The 25,489-nt window shown below is 39.5% G+C and overlaps 1 protein-coding gene across 1 annotated transcript in view; it reads right to left on the reverse strand.

Moving 5' to 3' along the window:
• Positions 1-439: 439 nt before the first annotated feature.
• Positions 440-25,489, reverse strand: part of LOC131166365 (DExH-box ATP-dependent RNA helicase DExH3) — an 82,939-nt gene continuing 57,889 nt past the window's right edge. Inside the window, exons 18-20 of the mRNA XM_058124847.1 lie at positions 21,996-22,148; positions 21,766-21,876; positions 440-1,528 (exon numbers count right to left, since the gene is read on the reverse strand). Coding sequence (XP_057980830.1) covers positions 1,058-1,528; positions 21,766-21,876; positions 21,996-22,148 — 735 coding nt within the window. The 3' untranslated portion in view covers positions 440-1,057. The remainder of the gene's footprint in view (positions 1,529-21,765; positions 21,877-21,995; positions 22,149-25,489) is intronic.

A 25,489-nucleotide genomic window follows, 5' to 3' on the forward strand; every position in this document is an offset into this window, starting at 1 on the left:
CTATGCATTCACAGTCAAACATAAACTCTTACCTTGCGAGTCATATTAAGAATAAACTTTTCACTAACCGAATATAATCCATTCACAATAGATTTAGCTTGAAGACCTAAAGAATCATAGCAAATAAACCTAGTTTGCGAAATGAAACCAAAGTAGAATGAATTAGATATGATATAAAAAGGTAATAGGTTCAAACCATTGTTGTAAAAAGCCACTTTGTACCATAAAAAAATAGTCATTCAACTATGATAAAAAAAACATAGCATTGAATTTTACACAATTATTTATCATGTTGTAGCATTATTACTTTTAAAAAACTATTTATATTAACTTTTATACTATTCTATTCTACAAACCAAACCAAACATAACCTTAGCGTAACAAGTGACATACAAAACAAAACACAATATTTGTTTTAAATTATTTTAACTGCTCATTGTTTAACAAGAATAGCCATTTCATTTTTATCTTCATTGTATTCTATGAACTAAACATACATAAAGTGTTGTATGTGAAACTATTTTGATTGCTCACTGTTGACACTATGAGCAGCCCTCCCCATCAAGAAAACCGTTGCCCAGTCATACATGTACATCAGAAATGGGAACTGAAAAAACTTGTTCTACATCATTCAGCATTTACATATTCAAATGCAGATTCTGGCCTATGCACAACTCCTTGCAAAATAATAATAATAATAAAATGTATAGGCATGAAGGCGACGGGCAGCTCTTGTACTACGAAAACTTGATCATGCACCTCATTAACTTTTCACAGACCTTGAAATTTTGAATCACCTACTCATGGTATAATGCCCAAACGCAATGGTCCTTAATTGCAGATGTCTAACAAAGTTATTCCTTTTCACCCTTATCCCTCTTAATATATAAATTGTACATGAGGAAACATAACAGCACGGCGTATCTCAAATCCTGCACACAGTTACGTTACCAGGTGGGGATGCTAGAGATGGCAACAGTATGGGCAGCTGCTTATCCATCGGTCTTTTCTACGGCGCATCTGTTTGAAAATCTGGAATTATGCTGAACAAATCCTCTCATCCAGTCCGGCGCTTTGACCTTCTACGCTTCCCAAGAAGTTTTAGCATGTTGTCTGTGACATCAGGTGTGGAGTCATTATCCTCCTCCTGACTGCGATCAGAGGTGTGAGTCAACCAGGCCAATGCCTCTATAGCAGCATCCCTCTCTGCAAGTTGCTTGTTTCTCTTGGGCTTCCCCACAAACTGCATCCCCTTGAACTCTACCAGAGCCCTGAATTCATTTGTCTTGAGGTGCTTTGTTTTGTATTTTGGAGGGGAATGACCTGCCCTCATCAATAAAGTTTGTAGCAAGTTCTTAGGGTTTGCTCCATCTCTTGTAAATTTGTTGCTGTCAGGAGACTCCCTTGGTTTCCTGCTGTCACGGCCAAACACAAATCTCCCTTCACACAGATCTCCTGATACCAGCTCCTGAACAGCAAGCATAAGGTACTTGCCCTCATTGTGGATGTCGATACTTGGTTCTTGAAGCTGTCATTGCATGACCAAGATCACTCAATACTGATTCTGGAGTAGAAAGCATTACCTCACCTATAAATTAAGCTAGAGAAGTGCTCACGCTTTGCATTGGGTCAATTCAAGCAAAAAATATGCATTTAATTTGGGCAAATAAGAAAAAAAGTCTTCCTTTGGCCCGACAACCCCCCCCCCCCCCCTCTTCCCCCAAAGGGAGTCAGATGAAGCGAATGAACATAATAGCACCATGTGGCCCCAGAAGGAAGTAAACCCAACTTCCATACATGTTACATGTGAGGATGTAAAACAATGCAACAAGTAATATTCAGTGTGCGGGAGGAGACATGAAGGGAGAGAGAGAGAGAGAGAGAGAGAGAGAGAGAGAGAGAGGGGAGGGAGGGAGGGAGGGTAGGGATAAGCAGCTAACCTCAAAATAAATCACGAAGTCTGCATGAACACAAATCACACATAATTTCTTAAATATTCAGTTCTGCCTTAAGACATCATTACATGTACATATTTATAGGACCCTATATTGGGACTTGGGTAAAAGCCCCAGCCAGTACTTTCAAGAATAAAAGCCTAAATGTTTTTCAAATATTTTCCTAAATATTTACCCTAAAATAGCAACAGAAAAATATGAAAACAAATAAAATTATAATAATTCCCTACAAGACTAGCAACCAATACTTCTCTCTCTGAAAGGTCACTCATCTGTGACCTGGGAGAGTGGGTGTAAGGGGTTCCGTTCATTTGAGAGCGAAGAATCAGAGATGGCAATTGATGGACTAGGAAAGCAATTTGGAACAATCATTATTAGTATATGATTGTGTATTTGGGGCTCAGTTTGGAATATAGGGGTTTGTTTGTAATTCATGTTGTTTTAAGCATATATGTGCAATTTCATATGTAGAGAGGCTTTCTTATAATAGTGTGTGAAAGCCATGTTGTAAACAGTTGATGAATTTGAATTGGAATTGAAAGTGAGTTCCCCCCTTGCATCTCCTCCCTCCTCCCTTCCCCTTCCTTCCTTCCTTCTATCTCATCTAAATTCTCCCATGGCTACAGATCTTTGATGCGTCCCTGCAACATTTGGAGCCCAACTTTCGATCTCCATTCTTCCATTTTAATCCCCCAATCCTCCATATTCCCCTTCTCTTCTGCTCTGTTCTTGTCCCCCTCTTCTTCTTCTTCTCTTATAATTTTCACTCCTAACTTTTCAATTCTCTGTCTATTTCTGATTTCTTCTCTTCCTCTTCTCTTCTTCTTTGTTCCTCTGTTCTGATCTCCTGTTCTGTCCCTCATCCTCTGCCACCTAGAAGCCTTCTGCCCTCTTCTTCTTCTCTGTTTCTCTTCACTTTCTTTTCTCCTTGTGTGTCCTCTGCTCTGTACAGCAACCTCTCCGTTATTCTGCCTTGCTGGATTATTTCTCTCTTCCTCCTGTTATTCTGTAATTTATTCCCCTCTTCTCTTCTCTTCTTCTTCCTCCTCTCTTCTCTTCAGTCTCTCGCTGCTTCTTCTTCTTCCTCCCTTTCCCTTCTCTTTGTTTCCTCCCCTCCCTCAAAATCTTCCATTCTGAAACCATCCACGAATCTAACTCACATTCCCACATTCATCCCCTTTAACCATTCTCTCTGCTGATATTTCTGGTTTTTTTTTTTCTTTTAAAAAAAAAAACCACTGAAAAGCAGTTTCTGAACAATTACAAAATTCCAGTGTGTTCCCATTTTCCAAACACCCCCTTCAAGCAACACTACCCATCCTATTGAAAACAGAACAATCCGAAATGCTTTCCCTCAATTTTTGATAGCCGTCCAACCACGGGAGGAACCCACACGTGCTGGCCAAACATCTCCAGCCATCGTCTCTTTGAAAACGCATCACACCACCAACACCATTAAACTCCTCATCCCCTCATCTCCCCTCGACCCAACTTTGATCGCTGGAGTCTCACTGCCAGCGACTCATGCTTCCCACATGCTGGCAAGCTGCAAGTGGATCTGTCGGAGTCTTCTCCTACTTCTAGAATCACGAGAAATTGATTCCAGCCATGAGAAATTGGTGTTTTCTCCTGTGGTTTGATTTGCAGCCTGCTATTATGGTTCCAGACTTGATATTTTGCAGGTAAGTGTGATAATTTGCTGGGAGAAGTGAGAAATTCTCCCTGCCAGCACTAAAAACCAGGTTCTATTGCTGCATTTTGTGAATTTTATAGGTGAAATTGTTTCATTTCAGCATGACACTCAAGATCTGAGGTGAATTGAAGATAGCTCTTGAAAATTGGGAGTCAATTGTATGGTTTTGCATGACTATATTGAGTATTGAGGGCAAGTGTGTTAAGAAATTTTGGTGATACATAGTTGCAGTGTATATAAGTATAAATCCAGCAATTTGGTAACAAGCTATTGGACAAAGGAATGCTACTTATCATACCTTGGGCACAATTTCAAGCTTTTCCATGCATTTCTCAAGTGTGGAGGAAATGTATGCAAATTCATCATTGAAAAAAGATGCCTTATCAATGTGGTTTCTAGAAATGGAGTCACTCGTATGCAACTTCATCCAGAACCTCACCCAAAGCCTTATGAGATATCTTGGAGTGATAATACTACCATAAATGTTTGTGAAATATGTTTAGTTCCTACCCAAATGGGTAGTCATTTTTATAATGTTTGGTGTGACATCATACCCATGAACAGTGGCCATGTACTACTTGGTTTGATGATTTGGGTGTGACTCAAGGACATGAGAACATATGTCTTTCACTATAATGGAAAGAAAATCATTTTGAAGCCTGCTCTACCAACCAACCAGGACAAAGAATCTGAGATTATTGATCATGTCAAAAGTTACTCAACTTGAAGACACTACAAGCAAGGCAATGAATGTGTTTGAAGACATCCAAAGTCTTTCAAACATTCTTATTGTAGAGTTTGTAGTCCCTGATGAGTTTATTGATACTAATCTCAAATCAAGCCTATGGTGCTGCCAATGGAATGTGGTTTCTTGTCTCCTTCAAGTGCTGGATTTCAAAGAGACCAAGTTTGCTTCATAATTCTGATCCTCCAACATTTCAAAATTTGAGGCCAAATCTTTCCTAAGGGTGAGGTGGTGTAGGACAAGAAGAACCTTGGGAAGATCCTTTTTGGAGAATACTTGAGAATTGGATCGAAAATTGTTGGGTTTAGTTAGCACTTTATTATGCGTTTAGTATCAATTAGTCTAGGATTATGTGTATATGGGGGTTGTTTGTAATATTTGTGTAATGTAGGGGTTTACTTGTAATTCATGTTGTTTTAGGGATATATGTGTAATTTCATGGGTAGAGGTTTTCTTATAAATAGTGTGAAAAAGCCATGTTGTAGAAAGTTGTTGATGAATTTGAATTGGAATTGAATGTGAATTCCCCCCTTGTATCTCCTCTCTCCTCCTTTTCCCTTACTTCCTCTCTTCTATCTCTTCTAACTTCTCCCATGGCTGCAGATCCTTGATGCTGCCCCTGCATTATGCACACAACATAATGCAAGCAAAGTGCGATAATTTGACTGGACACTAGAAATTGAAGAACTATCATACCATCAGCATTTTAGAGCATGGATTTGTCACTGCCAGCAATAAAAGATCAGTTGCATTGCTGTGTTTGTGATTTTTCTTTGTGAATTTGTTTCATTTCAGCACAACAATCAACAGCAAAGGTGACTTGAAGATAGTTTGTGAGAAATTGGGAGCAAAGCTTGTGGGAAAATTGTGTTAAAGGCTTTTTGGTAATATATAGTTGCAGTATATATGAATAAATCCAGCAATAAGGTGAGATATTATTAGAAAAATGAATGACTTTTGTCATACTCTGAGAACATCCAGAGCTGTATGAGATGTCTTGGGTTGATAACGCTATCTTACATGTTCATGAAAGATGTTTGGTTCAATAGATGATTGTTTTGATAATGTTTGGTGTTATATCATACACATGAATATTGGCCATGTACTCCTTGATAGGATGATTGGGTGTGACTCAACTCAACATGAGAACACATGTCTTCCACTATGATGGGAAGAGAATCATTTTGAAGCCTGCTCAATCAACCAACCAAGACAAAGAATTTGAGATTAGTGACTATGTCAAAGTTACTCAACTTGAAGACACTACAGGAAATGCAACTGCTTTTGAAGACATCTAATTCCTATTGTTGAGTGTGTGATGGGGATCAACATGCACCTCGAGTATCTTTCGTGGATATTGTGACACATGGACGACCACCCGTAGTCCACCATTGATGTGAACTTTTTTTGCAGCAATTGAAGCTTCTCTTAGAAGCTAGCTTGGAAAGAGGATGACTGCTTGCAAGTCAAAGAGTCTTGGGTTTCAAGAAGCATTTATTTCATTTTAAGTTCCTAGACTCCACTATCATAATTATTCTAGTTCCTAGGCACCTATTTCCTATGACAAACTATTTCCTAGAAACCTCATTACCTATGTTTTAAATGTTTTATTTTATTTTTGTGTTTTCTCTAATCTTTAAAGAAGCCATGTGCAAATCATGTGCATGTAAGGCTATAAATATGCCATCACTTGTATTGTAAAAGGCATCTTGCATTATCAATTAAAAAAAGAAGCTTTTGCTTGAATTTGTGAATTTTGTTCCTCTTCTTGTGAGTGAGTAGTGTGAGGCTACGTTCTGTCTCCTCAGAGGTTGGGTGGTGAGAGACCACGAAAACATCAATGTCATCGTCAACACTACACACCCACACCTCTTTCACAGCTCACAGCCACAACCACCTCAAGCTGCATTCTTGTCTCAAGATTCTTAAGGATCAACAAGCTTGTTCGTGGTGCGATCGAGTACTCGCGTGTCTTGGTGTTTGACATTTCGAACCCTTTTGGTAAGCTCATTTCAATTCCTTGTTTGTGGCCATCTAAAACAGCCCCTAAAAGTACCTTGTAAGCCTTCAAACTCTACCTAAAGCCATGATTGAAAAACCTTGTTCATTCTCCTTGAATCTTCCTAGATTTTCAACATGAACATGCTTGCTAGTTCCATGCTTAGGAATATTTGATTTGTACGCTAGGACTTGTGAGCTAAGATCTCTAATATAATATCTTTTAAAGTGAACTTGATTACTTGAATGAAATGGTCAACTAGGGGCTTTGAACCAAATCATATATTTTTTCAAAATCTCAACAACTTGTGATCATTAGAATATGTTTGTGATGTTCATGCTTGGTTAATTCAATTCTTCTCATAGATTGTGATATTGTGTGTGTGCTACAGAGAGAGTCAACCATAGGACTAGGGCTACTTTGAACCGTCCTACATCATATTGGTATCAGAGCCTAGGTTAGGTTCACATTTGACCCTACTTTGTGTGACCAAACACCATTCCAAAGGGCTGCCCTAGTGCTGTTTGAATCCTTCCCCAACCCCTAGGATGTCTACTCAAGCCGGGAATCCTTACCATGGTTGTAGGACTGATGTTGAGAGAGATGCCTCAATAGATGAGCTTCAAGATCAAGTCCGTGACTTGAATCAAGAGCTAGTTGAGACCCGCCAAAGACTAGATAGGTTGGAAGTCCAACTAGTTCATAACCCACCCCAAGACAATTTAGAGCCGCACACTGAGCGAGGCAATGATGATGAACAACCTAGAGAGCCACCTATGCCTCCCAGAGAAAGACCTCTTTCTCCACAAAGACGAGTCAATTGCCAGGATGACTTTGTTAGGAGACCCCCACGTCATGAGCCCTATGACCAACATTGGGGTGATGAGGACTATGACATTGATGACTTTCAAGGTAAGAGACCTTATAGTAGGGACCATTGTTATCCTTATGAGGATGTGTTGAGGCAAGTGAAGATAGAGGCCCCCACCTATGATGGATAGATGGACCCTAAAGTCTTCCAAGATTGGTTGACTGAGATGGATTCCTATTTTGACTAGTATAGGATGACTGGCCCTCATTGGGTTAAGTTTGCAAAAATGAGGTGGACGGGGGCAAGCCAAGCTCCGTTGGTTGAATGTTGAGAGGCAAGAGGTGAGATTAGATCATAGGTCCATTGAGCATTTGGACCTAATGAAGGATAGGTTGAGGGAGAAGTATGTACCTGTTAGCTATGGAGAGCGCCTTATGGATCAGCTCTACAGTTTGCGTCAGGGTAGCATGACCGTGTCAGAATACATGAATCAATTCGATGAGTTGTCCATAAGATATGATGTCTATGAGATTGTTAGTCAGCAAATCTCTTGATTACGCATAGGATTAAAGCCTGAAATGAGGAAAGAACTGTTTCCCCATCACATTGAGTCCCTTGAATAGGCCTATAATTTAGCTCATGACTTTGAGCAAATGAATAAAGGGCCCATGGAAAAACGGTTTGGTGCCTCTTCAAATGAGTCATACTCTCGAATGGTACAAAGTTATGACAAGTTCCGACCAGCGAAATCAGGCCAAGAAACCTCCCGAGGGAGCAATCCCACAGTCCAACAACCTATGGACAAGGGAAAAGCACCCATGACTGGACCCTCTCGCTAGAGTTTTGGCAATGCAGTGTGTTTTAGGTGCCAAGGACATTTTACCAAAAAATGTCCCACCAGGAACTTGGCACTTGATAAGGAAGATGGTGAGGACAAGCCTAAGGAGGATAAAGTACATGTTCCTAAAGTTGTACCTAGTGAGGATGAGTTGTCAAGCGAGCCAAATGAGAGTGTCCAATTGAGTGTCATGAGACACAATATGATCATTCCCAAGGATCGCATCGCACTTCTATTTTCCATACTTACATCAAGTGTGGGAGTAAAAGTTGCAAGATGAACATAGATGGCGGTAGTTGTATGAATGTTGTGTCTAAATCCGCAGCTGAGAAGTTGGGATTGAATATTGAGCCACACCCACAACCATATAAGGTAGCTTGGGTTGATGCCACCACCATGCCCGTGAGCCATAGATGTCTAGTCCCCATTAAGATTGGCCATTATGAGGACGAGATTTGGTGTGATGTCTTTCCCATGGACGTTGCCCATATTTTGTTAGGACGACCTTGGTTGTATGATTTGCATGTCTCACATAATGGGCGTGCCAACACGTATTCCTTTAGGTGTAATGGCAAGAGAATTGTTTTGAGTCCACTAGAGCCGAAAGGTGAGAAAAAGAAGAAGGAAAAGACAAAAACTAGTGGAAAATCATTAAATATCATGAGTAAAAAGCAATTTGAGCAGGAGAGTCGAGATACACATGTAGTGTGTGTGGTTGTTACTAGGGAGATTGAGGCGCCCCTTCCTGAGCATGAAACACCGCTAGAAGTATCACCCATACTTTCCGAGTTTGAGGATGTCATCTCTGAGACACCTAGTGAGTTACCTCCCATGAGAGACATTCAACATGTCATTGACCTTGTTCCTAGTTCATCTCCGTCTAATTTACCACATTATCAAATGAACCCGAGAGAACATGAGGGGTTGATGAAACAGGTGAATGAACTAAGAGAAAAGGGCTTTATTCAGGAGAGCATGAGTCCATGTGCCTGCCCTGCTCTCCTCACTCCCAAGAATGATGGCACTTGAAGGATGTGCATCGATAGTAGAGCAATCAACAAGATCACCATCAAGTATAAGTTTCCCATACCTAGACTAGATTATATGTTTGATCAGATGGTAGGATCCAAGATTTTTTCAAAGATATACCTCAAAAGTGGATAGCATCATATTAGGATCAAATCGGGGGATGAGTGGAAAACTACCTTCAAGACAAAGGATGGGTTATATGAGTGGTTAGTCATGCCATTTGGGCTATCTAACGCACCGGGCACTTTCATGAAATTTATGACGAAAGTATTAAGGCCTTTTATTGGACACTTACTTGTAGTCTACTTTGATGATATATTGATCTATAGCCAGACTAAGAAGGAGCACCTTGTCCATTTGAGGAGAGTGTTTGAGGTTTTGAGGGAGCAGAAGTGTACTTTCATGACTACACATGTCATCTTCCTTGGTTTTGTTGTGTAAAGCATGGCGTTTCTGTTGACCTTGATAAGCTCAAAGCCATTAGAGATTGGCCTATTTCTCAGAACATACATGATGCGAGAAGTTTTCATGGGTTAGCCACATTCTACAGGAGGTTCATCAGGAAATTTAGCACCATCATACCCCCCATTACAAACTGCCTCAAGAAAGGAAAATTTACATGGTCGAAATCTACAACCAAAGCCTTTTTTGATATAAAAGATTTGATGACTAAGGCACCATTGCTACACCTCCCAGATTTCCAGAAATTATTTGAGGTTGCATGTGACGCTCATTGGAGGAGTACTTAGACAGGAGGGACCACCCATAGCCTTCTTTAGTGAGAAGTTGAATGAGGCAAAACAGCAATAATCTACCTATGACAGGGAATTTTATGTTGTAATACAGTCACTACGACACTAGAGACACTACCTCCTTCCTCAGGAGTTTGTCTTGTACTCAGACCACCAGGCCCTTAGGTATTTACTATTTACATACTCAGAAGAAGCTAGGGCATAGACATATGAAATGGGTTGAGTACATATAGCAGTACACCTTTGTACTCAAACACCGAGCTGGTGTTGAGAACAAGGCTGCTGATGCTTTGAGCCGAGTTGTAGCCATCATACAAACTCTTCAGGTGAAAGTTGTTGGCTTCAATAGCATCAAGCAACAGTACTCTCAGTGTAAAGACTTTTGTGATATCTTTTTTGATTTGCTGCAGGAAGTTCCTAGATCTCACCCAGACTCTGTGATTCATGATGGATTTCTTTTTAGAGGGGCTAGACTGTGTATCCCATCCACATCTCTACGTGATTAGCTAATTTGGCAATTACATGCTGGAGGTGTTGCTGGTCACTTCGGTAGAGATAAGACCATAGCTACGATTGAGGATAGGTTCTACTGGCCTAGTCTGAAGAGAGATGTTGCTAAGATTGTTTCACAATGTCGTACTTGTCAGGCAGCGAAGGGTAGGAAACAAAACTTAGGATTGTATACCCCTTTGCCTATGCCACACATTCCATGTCAGGATATCAGTATGGAGTTTGTGTTAGGTCTCCCAAGACTGCCACGGGAAATGATTCAGTGTTTGTTGTCGTGGACAGATTTTTAAAAATGTCACATTTTATTCCATGCAATAAAATACATGATGCCTACAGGATTAGCACTATTTTTCAGGGAAGTAATGAGACTTCATGGTCTTCCCAAAAAGGGATGTGAAGTTTGTGAGCTACTTCTGGAAAATCTTATGGGCATTACTAGTTAGCAAGCCCAAATTTTCTAGTGCATATCACCCACAAACTGATGGGCAAACGGAAGTGGTAAATAGGAGCCTTGGGGACTTATTGAGATGTTTGGTACGTGAGAACATCATAGCTTGGGATTTATGCCTTCCTAGGGCCGAGTTTGCATTCAATACTTCAGTGAATAGGAGCACAGGACTTAGCCCATTCAAGGTTGTTACAGGATATAATCCTAGGAAGCTTGTAGATCTCATTCTATTGCCACCTGAGTCTAGAGTGAGTGAGCATGCTGATGCATTTGCAAAGCACATACATGATTTACACTCTCAGATAAGAATGCAAATTAATTTAAGCAATGAGCATTATAAATCTATTGCTGATGTACATCGCAGGTTGCAGGAATTTTCAGAAGGCGATATGGTTATGGTTCGAATTCGCCCCGAACGGATTCCTTCGGGAAGGTAAGAAAGCTTCATGCCAAAAAGATGGGACCATTCAAAGCTCTCAAGAAAATAAGTTCTAATGCTTACATGTTAGATATTCCTGATGATTTTGATATAAGCAATGTATTTAATGTTGAAGATCTAACGCCTTTTGTGGAGATAATTCTTTTGCAGGACCTAACCCTACTAACCCTGTAGATGAACCTACTCTATTCATAACTCCAATTGCACCAGACAAGCCAATTTTACCTTTGCCACCACCATTAGTCCCACCAAAGAAACTTGAGCAAATTGAAGACATTCTGGATGTTAAAACAACAAACACACGAGCTGGAACGTACCAAAAGTTTCTGGCCAAATGGAAAGGGAAGCCGCTATTAGAAAGCAGATGGATTCTTAAAGATTATGTCCTTTGTCTCAACCCAGAGCTGTATAAGTATTTTCGACATAATTCTCCAAAGGAGAATTTCTTTCAGTTGGGGAGAGATGATGGGGATCAACATGCACCTCAAGTATCTTTTGAGGATATTGTGACACGTGAACGACCACCCGAAGTCCACCATTGATGTGAACTTCATTTGTAGCAATTGAAACTTCTCTTAGAAGCTAGCTTGGAAATAGGATGACTACTTGCAAGTCAAAGAGTCTTGGGTTTCAAGAAGCATTTATTTCATTTTACATTCCTAGACTCCACTATCATAATTATTCTAGTTCTTAGGCACCTATTTTCTATAACAAACTATTTCCTAGGAACCTCAATACCTATGATTTAAATGTTTTATTTTACTCTTGTATTTTCTTTAATCTTTTAAGAAGCCATGTGCAAGTCATGTGCATATAAGGCTATAAATATGTCATCACTTGTATTGTAAAAGGCATCATGCATTATCAATTAAAAAAAGAAGTTTTTGCTTGAACTTGTGAATCTTGTTCCTCTCCATGTGAGTGAGTAGTGTGAGGCTACGTTCTATCTCCCTGGAGATTGGGTGGTGAGAGACCACGAAAACATCAACGTCATCATCAACACTAAACACCTACACCTCTTTCATAGCTCACAGCCACAACCACCTCAAGCTGCATTCTTGTCTCAAGATTCCTAAGGATCAACAAGCTTGTTCGTGGTGCGATCAAGTACCTACGTGTCTTGGTGTTTGACATTTTGAACCCTTTTGGTAAGCTCGTTTCAATTCCTTGTTTGTGACCATCTAAAACAGCCCCTAAAAGTACCTTGTAAGCCTTCAAACTCTACCCGAAGCCTTGATTGAAAAGCCCTGTTCATTCTCTTTGAATCTTCCTAGATTTTCAACATGAACATGCTTGCTAGTTTCATGCTTAGGGATATTTGATTTGTACGCTAGGACTTGTGATCTAAGACCTCTAATATAATATCTTTTAAAGTGAACTTGATTACTTGAATGAAATGATCAACTAAGGGCTTTGAACCAAATCATATATGTTTTCAAAATCTCAACAACTTGTGATCATTAGAATATGTTTGTGATGTTCATGCTTGGTTAATTCAATTCTTCACATAGATTGTGATATTGTGTCTGTGCTACAAAGAGGGTCAACCGTAAGACTAGGGCTACTTAGAACCGTCCTACATCAGCGTGTCATTTCCAAAGCGTCTATTGATGAGGATTGTGGTTTCTTGTATCACTCAAGCACTAGCTTTCAAAGAATCCAAGTTTGCTTCTCACTTTTGATGCTCCAACATTTCAAAATTCGAGGCCAAATTTTTTCTAACTAGGAGAGAGTTGATGTAGGACGAATAAAAACCTTGTGAAGATCCTTGTTGGAGAATACTTAACAAGTCTTGGATTGAGGATCGTTGGGTTTAGTTAGTGGTTTATTATTAGTTAACTATTTTGTCTATTGGGCGGCTTGTTTGTAATATTTTTGTAATGTAGGGGTTTGTTTGTAATTCATGCTGTTTTAGAGATATACATGTAATTTCATGTGTAGAGGCTTTCTTATAAATAGTGGAGCCATGTTGTAGACAGTTATTGTTTAATTTGAATTGAGTTACGAACGTGAGCTCAATCTCCACTCTCCTCCCTCTCTTCTTTTTCTTCTAATCTCTCCCATTGCTTCAAAACCTTGATGCTGCCCCTGCATCACCAGTACTATTCCTTCCATGAACATTGAGGGGGGGGGGAGGGGGGGGGTAATAAAATGGGAGTCAGTAGTTGTGGAGTTTGGGTAAGGGTGAGGATAGCCATAGCACTTTCATTGAGACAAGCATCCTAAAAAATGTGAATAGTGTTAAAATGTCAACCCCGAATATCTTTGTAAATAAAATACAAATTAGGAAAGTGGGTAATTATGGGGGATTTGATATTATTCAATAGGAAATTGTTTCCTTGTTTAGAATAAGTAATTGTATTATATATTGGATTGTACGTAAGAACAAAATAGTGAAGAAATATTTTTTCCAATCGTTTCTTCTTTCGTGGTATCAGAGCTAGGGTTTCTTAAACCCAGCTAAACAATGGCTGATAGCAGAGACTCTACCTCCTCTGCAAACATTACCGGTGATTTAGAAGTTACGTCCGGTGGGAATACAAATGATAACACACTCTTTCCACTCTCATTGGAAAAACTAAACGGAAAAAATTTCCGTGAATGGGCCCAGTCCATGAAACTGGTGATTGAGGGAAAAGGAAAGCTTGGTTACCTTACCGGTAAGCGAAGGAAACCAGATCCTTCCGACGCCCGTAGCCTTGCAAAGATGGAGGCCCGAAAATTCCATGGTCACGACTTGGCTTGTCAATTCGATGCAACCATCAATTGGAAATATTTATTTTTTTTTGCCAACGGCGAAGGAGGTCTGGGAAGCCATACGTGAGACGTACTCCAATGTCGAAAGTTACTCCCAAATCTTCGACATCAAGACCCGATTGTGGCAGATGAGGCAAGGCGAGAGAGGGGTTACCGAGTATTTCATGGCGATGAGTCATCTCTAGCAGGAGCTCGATCTGAGCATCGACGAAGAGTGGGAGTGCTCCAGCGATAACACACGATACCGAAGGAGGCTCGAAAACAAGAGGGTCTTCGAGTTTCTTGCCAGCCTGAATCGAGAGATCGACGACGTGAGGGGACGGATCCTTGGCTGACGACCTCTCCCTTCAACCTGAGAAGTCTTCGCAGAGGTCAGGAGGGAGGAGAACAGGAGGTGGGTGATGTTGCGGCCCCAAAATGAATCCGCTGGGCTGGACTCGGCTGTACATGGATCCGCCCAAAAATTAGATGGGCTACACGTTGGGCCGGATGCCTCGACTCTTGCATTAAAAGGCCTAGGAGGACCTAGTCAACGACCACAAAGAGGAAAAATATGGTGCGAACATTGTCGGAAAACAAGTCATTCAAAAATTACCTACTGGAAAAATTATGGAAAATCGGCAGACTGGAAACCGAGACAATACCACAAAAATCATGGGTACCAGGCCAGCACTGACGGATCAACTGAAAGATCACAAGGAGAGAACAATGATACCCCGTCTGGCAGTGTCTTCAGCCCTGAACAGTTGCATTAGTTATAGAAGATGTTTTCATCAATGCAAACATCGGGTCAGTCTTCCTCTGGTTCTCTAGCTCATCAAGGTAATCATCTTTTAGCTTTAAAAACCACATTTTGTTACAAATGCCCTTGGATAATTGATTCGGGTGCATCCGATCATATGACTGGGTCGTATCAATATTTTTCATCCTACTCCCCATATGCCGAGAATTTGAACGTAAAAATTGCAGATGGATCTCTCTCAGCAGTTGCTGGAAAAGGAAGTATTCGCATATCTGATTCCTTAACTCTACAATCCGTCTTACATGTCCCCAAGTTATCGTGCAATCTGTTATCTATCAGTCAGTTAACAAAAGACTCGAATTGTTCCGCTAAATTTGTTTCCTCCCATTGTGTTTTTCAGGACCTATCATCGGGGAAGACGATTGGCACTGCTAAAGCGTATGAGGGACTCTACTACTTTGAGGAGGCAAGTTTGAGTGAACTATGTAATACTGCAATTTGTGATTCTGCATCTACTTCTAGAAATAGTGAACTTTTGTTATGGCATTCACAGATGGGTCATCCCAATTTTCAATATTTAAAACGTTTGTTTCCTTCTCTTTGTTCAAATAAAATGGCTTTTGAGTTTCAATGTGAAGTATGTGAGCTTGCTAAACATCGTCGTACTTCTTTTCCATCATCCATATACAAATCATCTCACCCATTTGCTATGTTTCACAGTGATGTATGGGGTCCCTCACGTTCCCTAAATCGCACCAATGCAAAATGGTTTGTGACCTTTATCGATGACCATACTCGTCTTTGTTGGGCCTACTTACTGAAAGACAAAATTGAAATCCGCTCCATTTTTATCAATTTTCATACCATGATTCATACACAGATCCAGACTCATATTCAGATCCTACGTACTGATAATGGTACGGAATATTTCAATACCATCCTGGGAACTTATCTTCGAGATCATGGGATTGTTCATCAAAGTTCTTGTGTGGATACCCCTCAACAAAATGGGGTTGCTGAACGAAAAAATAGACATATACTTGAAGTAGCCCGGGCTTTAATGTTTACTACCCACATGAAACATTATTTTTGGGGCGATGCCATCTTAACAGCCACACATCTCATTAATCGAATGCCAAGTCGAGCACTCTCATTTGTCACTCCTCTTCAGAAATTTCAGGAAAACTTTCCTACCTCTTGACTCCCTTCCAGTCTCCCACTGAAAATTTTTGGCTGTACTGCTTTTGTTAATGTCCATGCACACCATTGCGATAAATTGGATCCTCGTGCCATTAAATGTGTCTTCATTGGTTATTCACCTACCCAAAAAGGCTACAAATGCTATGATCTGATCTCAAAACGACTATTCGTTAGTCTTGATGTCACCTTTTTTGAAACCACTCCTTATTTCTCAAAGCCCTCTCTTCAGGGGGAGAAATGGAGGAGTGAAGATCGGTTCTTTGATCCTTTTACTACTGAATCTACAATTACTCCAGTTACTTCATTCCCTGGCCCATCTATTGAGTCTTCCATTACATTACTTCCCGACTTGCCAAACACAACTGAACACTTACCCTCAGGGGGAGATGCAGGAGAACAAAACAACACAGACATACTGGTTTACTCAAGAAAGCCGAAAACAAAGGAGAGGGAGAATCTCATACCTGAGGCACCAAGAGCGTTGGAACCGGTGATGGCTCCGAATAATCATGAGCCCTTGACTTATCCTGATCTGGTAATTGAGTCTTCCTCTGATAATTCTGCACCTGATGATATCAATCTACCTATTGCAATCAGAAAACAAACCAGGTCATGTACTCAATATCCTTGGTCGAAATACATGTCTTATAAAAGCTTGTCTACAGGATATCGTGCGTTTGTCTCTAATCTTGACAGGATGAAAGTATCAAAAAACATTCAGGAAGCTCTAGAAATACCAGAAAGGAGAGAGACAGTCATGGAAGAAATGCAAGCCCTAGAAAAAAATGGAACTCGGAAGTTGACAGATCTACCGAAAGGGAAGAAGCCAGTAGGTTGTAAATGGGTTTTCACAGTGAAATGTAAATCTGATGGAACAGTTGAAAGATATAAAGCCAGACTTGTTGCAAAAGGCTTTACACAAACCTACGGCATTGACTATACTGAGACATTTGCACCAGTGGCAAACTTAAATACAGTTCGGGTCCTCTTGTCCCTGGTAGCCAATTTAGATTGGCCACTACAACAACTTGATATTAAAAATGCTTTCTTAAATGGAGAATTAGAAGAGGAAGTTTACATGACTATACCACCAGGATTCAATAGAACAGGTGAAGAAAACAGAGTGTGTAAACTAAAGAAATCGTTATATGGCCTCAAACAATCTCCGAGAGCGTGGTTAGACAGATTCGCAAAGGTACTAAAGAATCAAGGGTATCGACAAGGGCAATCAAACCATACACTATTCTTCCAACAGTCTGAAGGAGGTAAGAAAACAATTCTAATAGTGTATGTTGATGATATAATCCTTACTAGTGATGATACTGTAGAAATGGAGAGATTGAAGAAGGTTCTGGCTACTGAATTTGAAGTTAAAGACTTGGGACAGATGCGGTATTTTTTGGGCATGGAAGTGGCAAGAACGAAAAAGGGGATTAGTGTTTCTCAGTGAAAGTATGTCACCGACCTCCTAGTTGAAACTAGCATGCTAGGGTGCAAACCCAGCGAAACCCCAATAGAAACAGTAAAGAGGGTTGAAGATTGTGAAAAACCAGTAGAAAAAGAGAGGTATCAGAGATTGGTTGGCAAACTGATCTACTTATCACATACTAGACCAGATATTGCATTTGCAGTTAGTGTAGTAAGTCAACACATGCATTCACCAAAGGAAGTTCACTTCGATGCTGTATAAAAGATCCTTGGATATCTCAAGGGATCCCCGAGAAGAGGACTTTTCTTTAAGAAATGTGAAAGCAAGGAAGTAGAGATCTTTACAAATACAGATTGGGCAGGATTAGTGGAAGATAGAAGGTCCACCACAGGATATTGTACATTCATCTGGGAAAATCTCGTGACTTGGAGAAGCAAAAAACAGAATGTGGTGGCTCGTAGTAGTGCTGAAACTGAATTCAGGGCAGTTGCTCAAGGGATTTGTGAAGGATTGTGGTTACGAAAACTATTGGAGGAACTACGGGCACCGGTGAACCTTCCTATCAAACTCTACAGTGACAATAAGGTAGTTTTTAGCATCTCCCTTAATCTAATCCAACATAACAGGACTAAACATGTGGAGGTAGACAGATACTTCATCAAAGAAAAAATTGAAGAAGGAATTATATGTATAACTTATGTACCAACCAAGGAACAAACTGCAGATATCCTCACTAAAGGCTTGGGACGACGGAGTTTTGATGATCTTATTAGCAAGTTGGAGATGATTAGTATTTATGATCCAACTTAACGGGGAGTGTTAAAATGTCAACCCCGAATATCTTTGTAAATAAAATACAAATTAGGAAAGTGGGTAATTATGGGGGATTTGATATTATTCAATAGGAAATTGTTTCCTTGTTTAGAATAGGTAATTGTATTATATATTGGATTGTACGTAAGAACAAAATAATGAAGAAATATTTTTTCCAATCGTTTCTTCTTTCGAAGTAATGGTGAAAATATTTTTTTTTTTTGTGGTATGGAAAATATTGATCAGAAAGTGTCTACGTTAGTATATACTTGATGTGCAGCAATACAAGAGAGTCAGTTTGAAAAAATCTCAGCTGGTTCTAATGTGCGGTGGTCTAAATCTTTAAAACAGGAATAATAATGATAGCTTGTGTATTGCTGAAATTCAGGAGGAGTTGCCAGCGAAATCCGGTAGGAACGAAAGCACAATTGGTGGGGAAAAGAGAAATGGAATGATGGGTCTGATAATGGGAGTGATCTTGATAGTGATTTTGTTTGTGACAGTGGCTTATTATTGGATGATTTTGTTAACAATTTGGGTCGAGCAGCAGGTGAAAGACTAGGTTAGGGACTTGCCTACTCCTGCTTCGCGTATGGGATGATAACTGAATGATATTGAATCTCAGAAACTGTAATCTGTAACATAAGATGATCTTATGGCTGTCCAATCCTGGAGGACAAGAAGCTCATTTGGATGGAGGTTAAGAACAAGGGAGAATGGGTCGGTGGAAGCAAGGTAATTTAAAAGGAAGGGTTTAAGGGACTCTTTAGTTAGGTTGCATTAGGCTTCTCATTTTGTTGCTTTTAATTATTTTGTTTCTTGAGAATTTGGTCCTCCTTCAGGTTGCAATTCTTTTTCTTGTCTCTTCATATATTTCTTTTGTTATCAAAAAAATAAACAAAAAAATACAATATTTAAACTTGGGCTATTGGCTTGAGCTTGCAATACCCATCAAATATGCTACTCATTTTTTTTTAAGAGCTGAAGGCAGTTTTTTCAGGGAACTAATTGTGAAATCAACTTCATTGAAATTGATATGTTAACTGGCATTAACAGCTCCCCCCCCCCCCCCTCCCCCCACCCCGGGAAAAAAATACAGAACAAAACAAAACAAAAGAACTTAGCTAACATATCTAAAGCACCAAACCCAGTCAGCAGGCTTTCGAAAAGAAGAAAGGCAAGGCTGACAAGCTGCTCAGTGAGTGTAGAACTGTAGTTGGAAGTGTGTATTTGGAATCATGAATTTGGGGCTTGCATTTGGATTTATGTGGATTTGGAAGAAGCTTAATACAAGTTTATACCATATTTATTTATAATCCACACAAATCCAACTCCAAAATCTGAAATCTGAATTTTATGCTCCCACCATAGAGTAAGAAATCAGAAATATAAAAAAATATTATCAAAAGACATTTTTCAACTTCTCTAAATAATTTAGAAAATGTCAAAATAAGTTGGCATTTTTGCAATTATTTGAAAAAAGCTAGAAACAAAAAAAAACTATTACCACAAGCAAATAAGACAAATATTTTAAATGTTTTCCATTTTTCACACAAAAATTGTAAAATTGAAATATTAGCAAACTCTTTTGAAATTATTTGGAAAACTAAAAATGGAAAATGAAATTTGTTTTATAAAATTAAGCAAGCACGTAACCTTTTCAATTTTATATTTTTCAGATTTGGCATTACTTTTATTTCTGAAAGTATGTTGATGGATCATTATTACTTCCACTCATTGGTTAGGGAGCCTTGGGCTGAGTGCTTAGTGAAAGAGCGGGAGGGATTTAGGTTTTATGAAAAACCTTAGGAATTTGAAGAAGTTCTTAAGAAGTGGAATTTGGAGGTGATTGAAGATGTTAGGGTAAGGAAGACCAGAATTGTGAGTGATTTTTGATATTTTGGATGGAAGAGGAAGTTGAGGGTTTATCTGAGTTGGAGGTAGCTAGGCAGGTGAATTTGATAAATGAACTAGAGGGGATAGCACATTAGGAGTTGTAGGCAAAATACTAAATTTAGATGGGTGCTGCGCTAGCAGGTACTACGAGCCCTCTGTCCCACGCATAGAACCAGCTCGCATGGTTTGCTGGTTCCACCAAAAACTTTCATTTGAAACGGAGCATAGTGCTCTTTAGGAGAGTGGGAAACGTCTGTTCTTTCATTTTGGGTTATTCATCGATCTGAAACTTGGCACTTGTTTTCTTATTGATTCCCCAGGGGCAACGGCATCCTTGAATGAAATCTATCCAAACCAACTTCTCATATCAAGCTAGGCCTCTCCAGCTGAGCAGGGCGCCGGGGCCCTGGATGTGCTAGTGATTGGCATTGGTAGAACCTGGTGAACCAGGCCTACTCCTTTTAGGGCCTATCCGAAAGAGAATCCAGTACCACTAGCATTTCGAGGATAGATATTATGGAAGGGGATTGTAATACTAAGTTTTCCAAGCTAATGGTATTTTGCTACACAATTACAGAACAAAGTTGGAAAGGAGAGGGAAGGAGAGGGAAGGTGAGGTTGTGAGGGAGGCTTGGCTAATAGCAGATGAGGTTGCTAGTCTTTTTAGTAATCTTTATACACAGGAGGGTGTTCTTAGGCCTATGATTGAGGGGCTGGATTGGAATCCCATTTGTGTTAAAAAATCTTGGTTTCAGGAAGCAGAGGTTAAGGCAGTTGTTTTTTGGCACAGCACTATTATTCATTCTTGTCTCGCTACCATTTCTTTATATATATATATATATATATGTTTTCCTTTATTTAGACTCCCAACATAAGAGGGGGGGGTGAATAACAAGATTGAGAAAGTTAATGAGAGATTTCCTTTGGTCAAGGGTTGGAGAGAGAAGAATGACCATTTGGTTAGATATTTCCATTTATTGGGGGCATGTGGAGTAGATTGCTTGTTTATTGGAGAGGAATGGGTGTGTCCAAAGATGGGGCATGAGTTTTTGATTGTTCCTTTTATTGGGTTCATCCTTTGAGAATAGGAAGGCTGCTGCAGCTTTTTGGAAGTGTGCGCTCTTTGCAGTTATGTGGGGGATCTGGTTGAAGCAAAATTCACGAATCTTAAATGGGTAAAAACTGTCTTCTAATATGTTTTGGGATAGGATTCGGTATTTGGCATCTCTTTGGGGGTTTAGTGCAGGTTATTTTAAAGGTATATGTTTTGAGGATGGCCAGCAGCCCTAAACTAAGAAAGGGATTTTACAGGTTGTATTCAGTAATTTTTTAGGGATTAACAATATTTTCAGCCACCTACAGCAGGCTTGGGATTGAGTTTCGGAGTTTAAGCAGCTTAATCTAGCTCTTTGATATATCATTAGTCAATTTATTCTTTGTTTCAGATGCTGATTGCATTAAGAGGAATATGTCGTCCTTCCTGAAACTTAGATTTCACATGATCAAACACCAAAGAGAGGTTAGTCAATCTATTCTTCTTTCCATATGCTGATTGCATTAACAGGAATATGATCACCCTTTCCTAAGGTTTTCAAACACTGTAAGAAAGTAGAACGGTGAAAGAAACAAAGAATCAAATATGGTGAAGGAACTTGTCTTGAGAATTAAGAAATTTGTCCTTATCAAGTAGCCATTGTTTCCAAACTCACCTTCTTGTGGAGAAGCTTATCAAGTTCCTCCTTAAGCTTCCAATAACATTCTGCCAAACTAGGATCCATAAAGAAATCAATATATCCTTCCAACATTTTAAAGTGTCCAGCCTGAAAGATAAAAACAAGTTACTAATCATAGCCTTTGACAGAACCTCTTTCGCTCAGATAGATAAATACCCCTCGAACAAACCGGAAACAAAAAGAGTATGCTTCAAGATTGAAAATACCTGCACCCCATGGCTGAGGGTGCCACCAAAAAGGATCAGTATAGAATCAGATACACCAGTGGAGTCACGTATGAAGACTGTATTGACTTTTACTTTTTCGCCAAAGACCAGCCATGGATAAGTGATTGTCTGATAACGTGCATTCACAGAATTCTGACAAAAAGAAAAAAAAAAAAATCATTAGCAGTGTCAAATGTGAAAATATATGCAATTGAGAAATTGATCAGAAAAGAAATAGAACTTAAGCTTATTGCTGGGGTGGGGCATTTCTTTCATGGTCCATAAGAAAGTTATTTCTCAGATAAATTGCATACTTCAAAGCAATATAGTGTTCTTTACAGTGATTTTATAGCATTTTCATTCCAAATAGTCCTCCTTGAAAGAACATTCAAGGTAAGTAAAAATTGGAAAAGAATCATGCAGTCCCACCGGTTAATACCTTAATCAAAGAGACCTTTGCAAGCTTTTTAATACATGTACATTTCAGTAAAAAATCAATATTCTCTTTTGGTTAAGTAAAAGAAAAGAATACTAAAGGGCACCAAGGGAGCCACCAACTCATTTACAACAAATCAATGCACCATCATATTTTGGATCATCTATAGCATTTTCTCCATCAGACCAAAAAAAGAAAAGCAATTTAACCATTTCTTTATAAATCTTAGAATAGACAATTCACTGCCCTAAAAAACCCTCCAGTTTCTCTCCCTCCACACAGTCCAACAAATGAAAAAGGGGGATAAGTCTAAGATTTCCTTTAGTTTTTCAGAAGCGTTTGCACCTATCTAAGGGCAAAGCACTTAAAGATCCTTATCAATGCAGACCCAGGATACTCAAAATCTCATCTCACGGATTCTTCGTCCCCCACCAATGCAAAAAAGAAAACCCAATGCAGACTCAACATACTCAAAATCACATACAACAGCTTCTTTGACCCTCACCAATGCCAACAAAAAAAAAAAAAAGGCAGCACTGGACTGATTCCACATCATCCATGCAAAGATAGCATATTTTAGTTGATGTGACAATATCCACCTCTCTTCCCTTGGAAACCAACCTTGTAAGGGCTGCTCGATTCCAAATCATCTTCCAAGGAAAGTTATGCTGCCCCCTCTCTCTTCTGCCCTAACAATCTCCTCGTAATAGGATTTCATAGTGAAACTGCATCTTTATTCTGCAAGCAGTTTGCTCTATCCTCCCTCTACATATCAATGTCCATCCCAAAAATGAACTCAGAAATTGAAGAAAGACTCCAGCTCCCAATCTCAAAGTTCACATTCCAGCATACACCTCTTTCGTTTCTGGTTATGCAGGAACTAAAAAGAGCATACCTTATCAAAAGAGCTTACTTTTTAAGTTTATATATATATTGAGGATTTCACATCCTCACCTAGTTTGTATATTCTCTCTCTTTTTTAATTTATCTTTTGTTTTTTTTTTAATTAAAAAAAGGATGTTAAAAGGTTGTGGAGATGTGCTATATTGCTGTGTTGTGGGGAATGCGGCTGGAAAGGAAGGCTAGAATTTTTTCCGGGAAAGAGATTATCAATGGGGCTCTTCTAGAACAGACTATGGTATTTGGCTTTTCTTTGGGGTTAGAGCCCAGGCTGTTCTAAGTGCCACTGTTTTCAGGATGTCATGCGAAATTGAGTGGATTTTATTAAGTTGATTTTTTTCTTCCGTGTTCATGAGTGAAGTCGGACTTCTTGTTCTCCACTATTGTGTCCGTTTCTTGCTAGTGTCTGTTACAAATTCTTTTGGTCATTTAGTGTGTGTTATTGCAACATTAATAGGCATAAGTTAATAAGGGTATTATGTTCATTGCTATTTATTAGACATATATTACAAATAAAGGGAGAGATCAACCACTTTGATTAGGTCTTCTAATTTACTCAATATTTCAACATGGTATCAGAGCAAGATCCGACCTAAACTCTAAGAACATAGCTGCAGCCAAACCAAACCAAACCTCACAATCCTATCCAAACCTGCCACAATAGGAGGATCATCGACCATAGACCAGAAGCAAGTCTAGGAGTCACTGAAAAACACAGCAGTCGTTGGAAGAATTCCTAAACCTTGCTGCCCTTTCAAAATCCCCATATTGCAAAACCAACCCCATAAATAGTCACAACCTGCCAATCTATAAGGCTGTGAAATTTCATCGTGGAGGATACCTCACGGCTCACACACCCCACCAACAGGCCGACAGCCAGCAGCTCAACACCACACTCCAGCTATGGAAGATCGTTAAGCCCGGTTTTTGCTCCAATTTCTTCCCGAATGCCTTAAATGGCCCCATACTCCATAATATCAAGTTTTTGGTCATGCTTCTCCAAAGATTAACCATTTTCAGCTGTTCACTTGAAGCACTTTGTTAATGGTTGGTTGGTACTATTAGGGCCATGTGTTGGTTTCTTCTGTGTGCTAGTTTCTTGGGGCTGTAGCAGCGTTGTGTTCATTTATTTGTGATTCGTTTGTGGAGTTCACCTTGTTCATGGTTGTTCTGGCCATTAACCTTGTTTATTGTTGGTCTCGTTTGTGAGTGTTTGGATGAAGTCCATGAATCCTGAGAGTATAGTTCCTTCATCATTGCCACATATAAAAACCAAGAAATTGGATAGAAAGAATTATGTGCAGTGGTCTAAGCCAGTTGAGATCTATTTAATAGGCTTAGGTAAATTCATCTGTTTCAATCTGGACTCAGTGACGACAAAAGGAAAGAAGCATGGATTGAACAAGATGCACTCACCCTATGGTGGAACTAATTGGGGGCCCATATTGCATGATGTTCATGCATTTGGATGACTGCAAGGAGATTTGGGATTATGTCAACCTCTTATAATAGTAAATTATACGAATATACAATCTACACTTGGAATATTTCCAGTTACAATAGGAAGACAAGAGTGTCACAAAGTACTTTGCACAGATGAAGTGCATTAGAACTTAACATCATGCAGGTATAACCTCCAATGTTCTTGAGAAGCAAAAGCAAAGGGAGTTGATCAATTCTTTAGGTCCTAGTGGGTTTGAACCCAAGTTTGAGGCAATCCCATCCCGAATCTTAGTAATGAAAAGTTCCCATCCTTTACCGAAATTAATTATTGTGTTCCTTTGTGCTTCATCCAAAACAAATTCCTTAGTCACTGACTCACTGCTTCCGGTGTTTCAATCTCTAGCTTTAAGAAGACAGCTTTCAATACACAAGGTAATTCTAATATTCCATCAAGAAACTGCAAAAGTTCTTAGGTTGGTTCGAGTGGTCATGGTGGAAGGGATGGATGTGGTAAAGGCCCCCTTTGGAAGTGCACTCATTGTGGATGAAGAGGTCATACAACAAAGCAGTGCTACAGTCTTCATAATAAACCACCAAACATTGCTAATGCAGCCACAACATACTCCACACTTTCAGGCTCGAGCACAGAGCAGCATACTATATCCATGTCAAAAGTTTTCCAAGTTCAAGTATGATCAAGCATCCAAGAAAGCTT

Source organism: Malania oleifera, chromosome 10 (genome assembly GCF_029873635.1).
Source record: "Malania oleifera isolate guangnan ecotype guangnan chromosome 10, ASM2987363v1, whole genome shotgun sequence".
NCBI classification, from domain to species: domain Eukaryota; kingdom Viridiplantae; phylum Streptophyta; class Magnoliopsida; order Santalales; family Ximeniaceae; genus Malania; species Malania oleifera.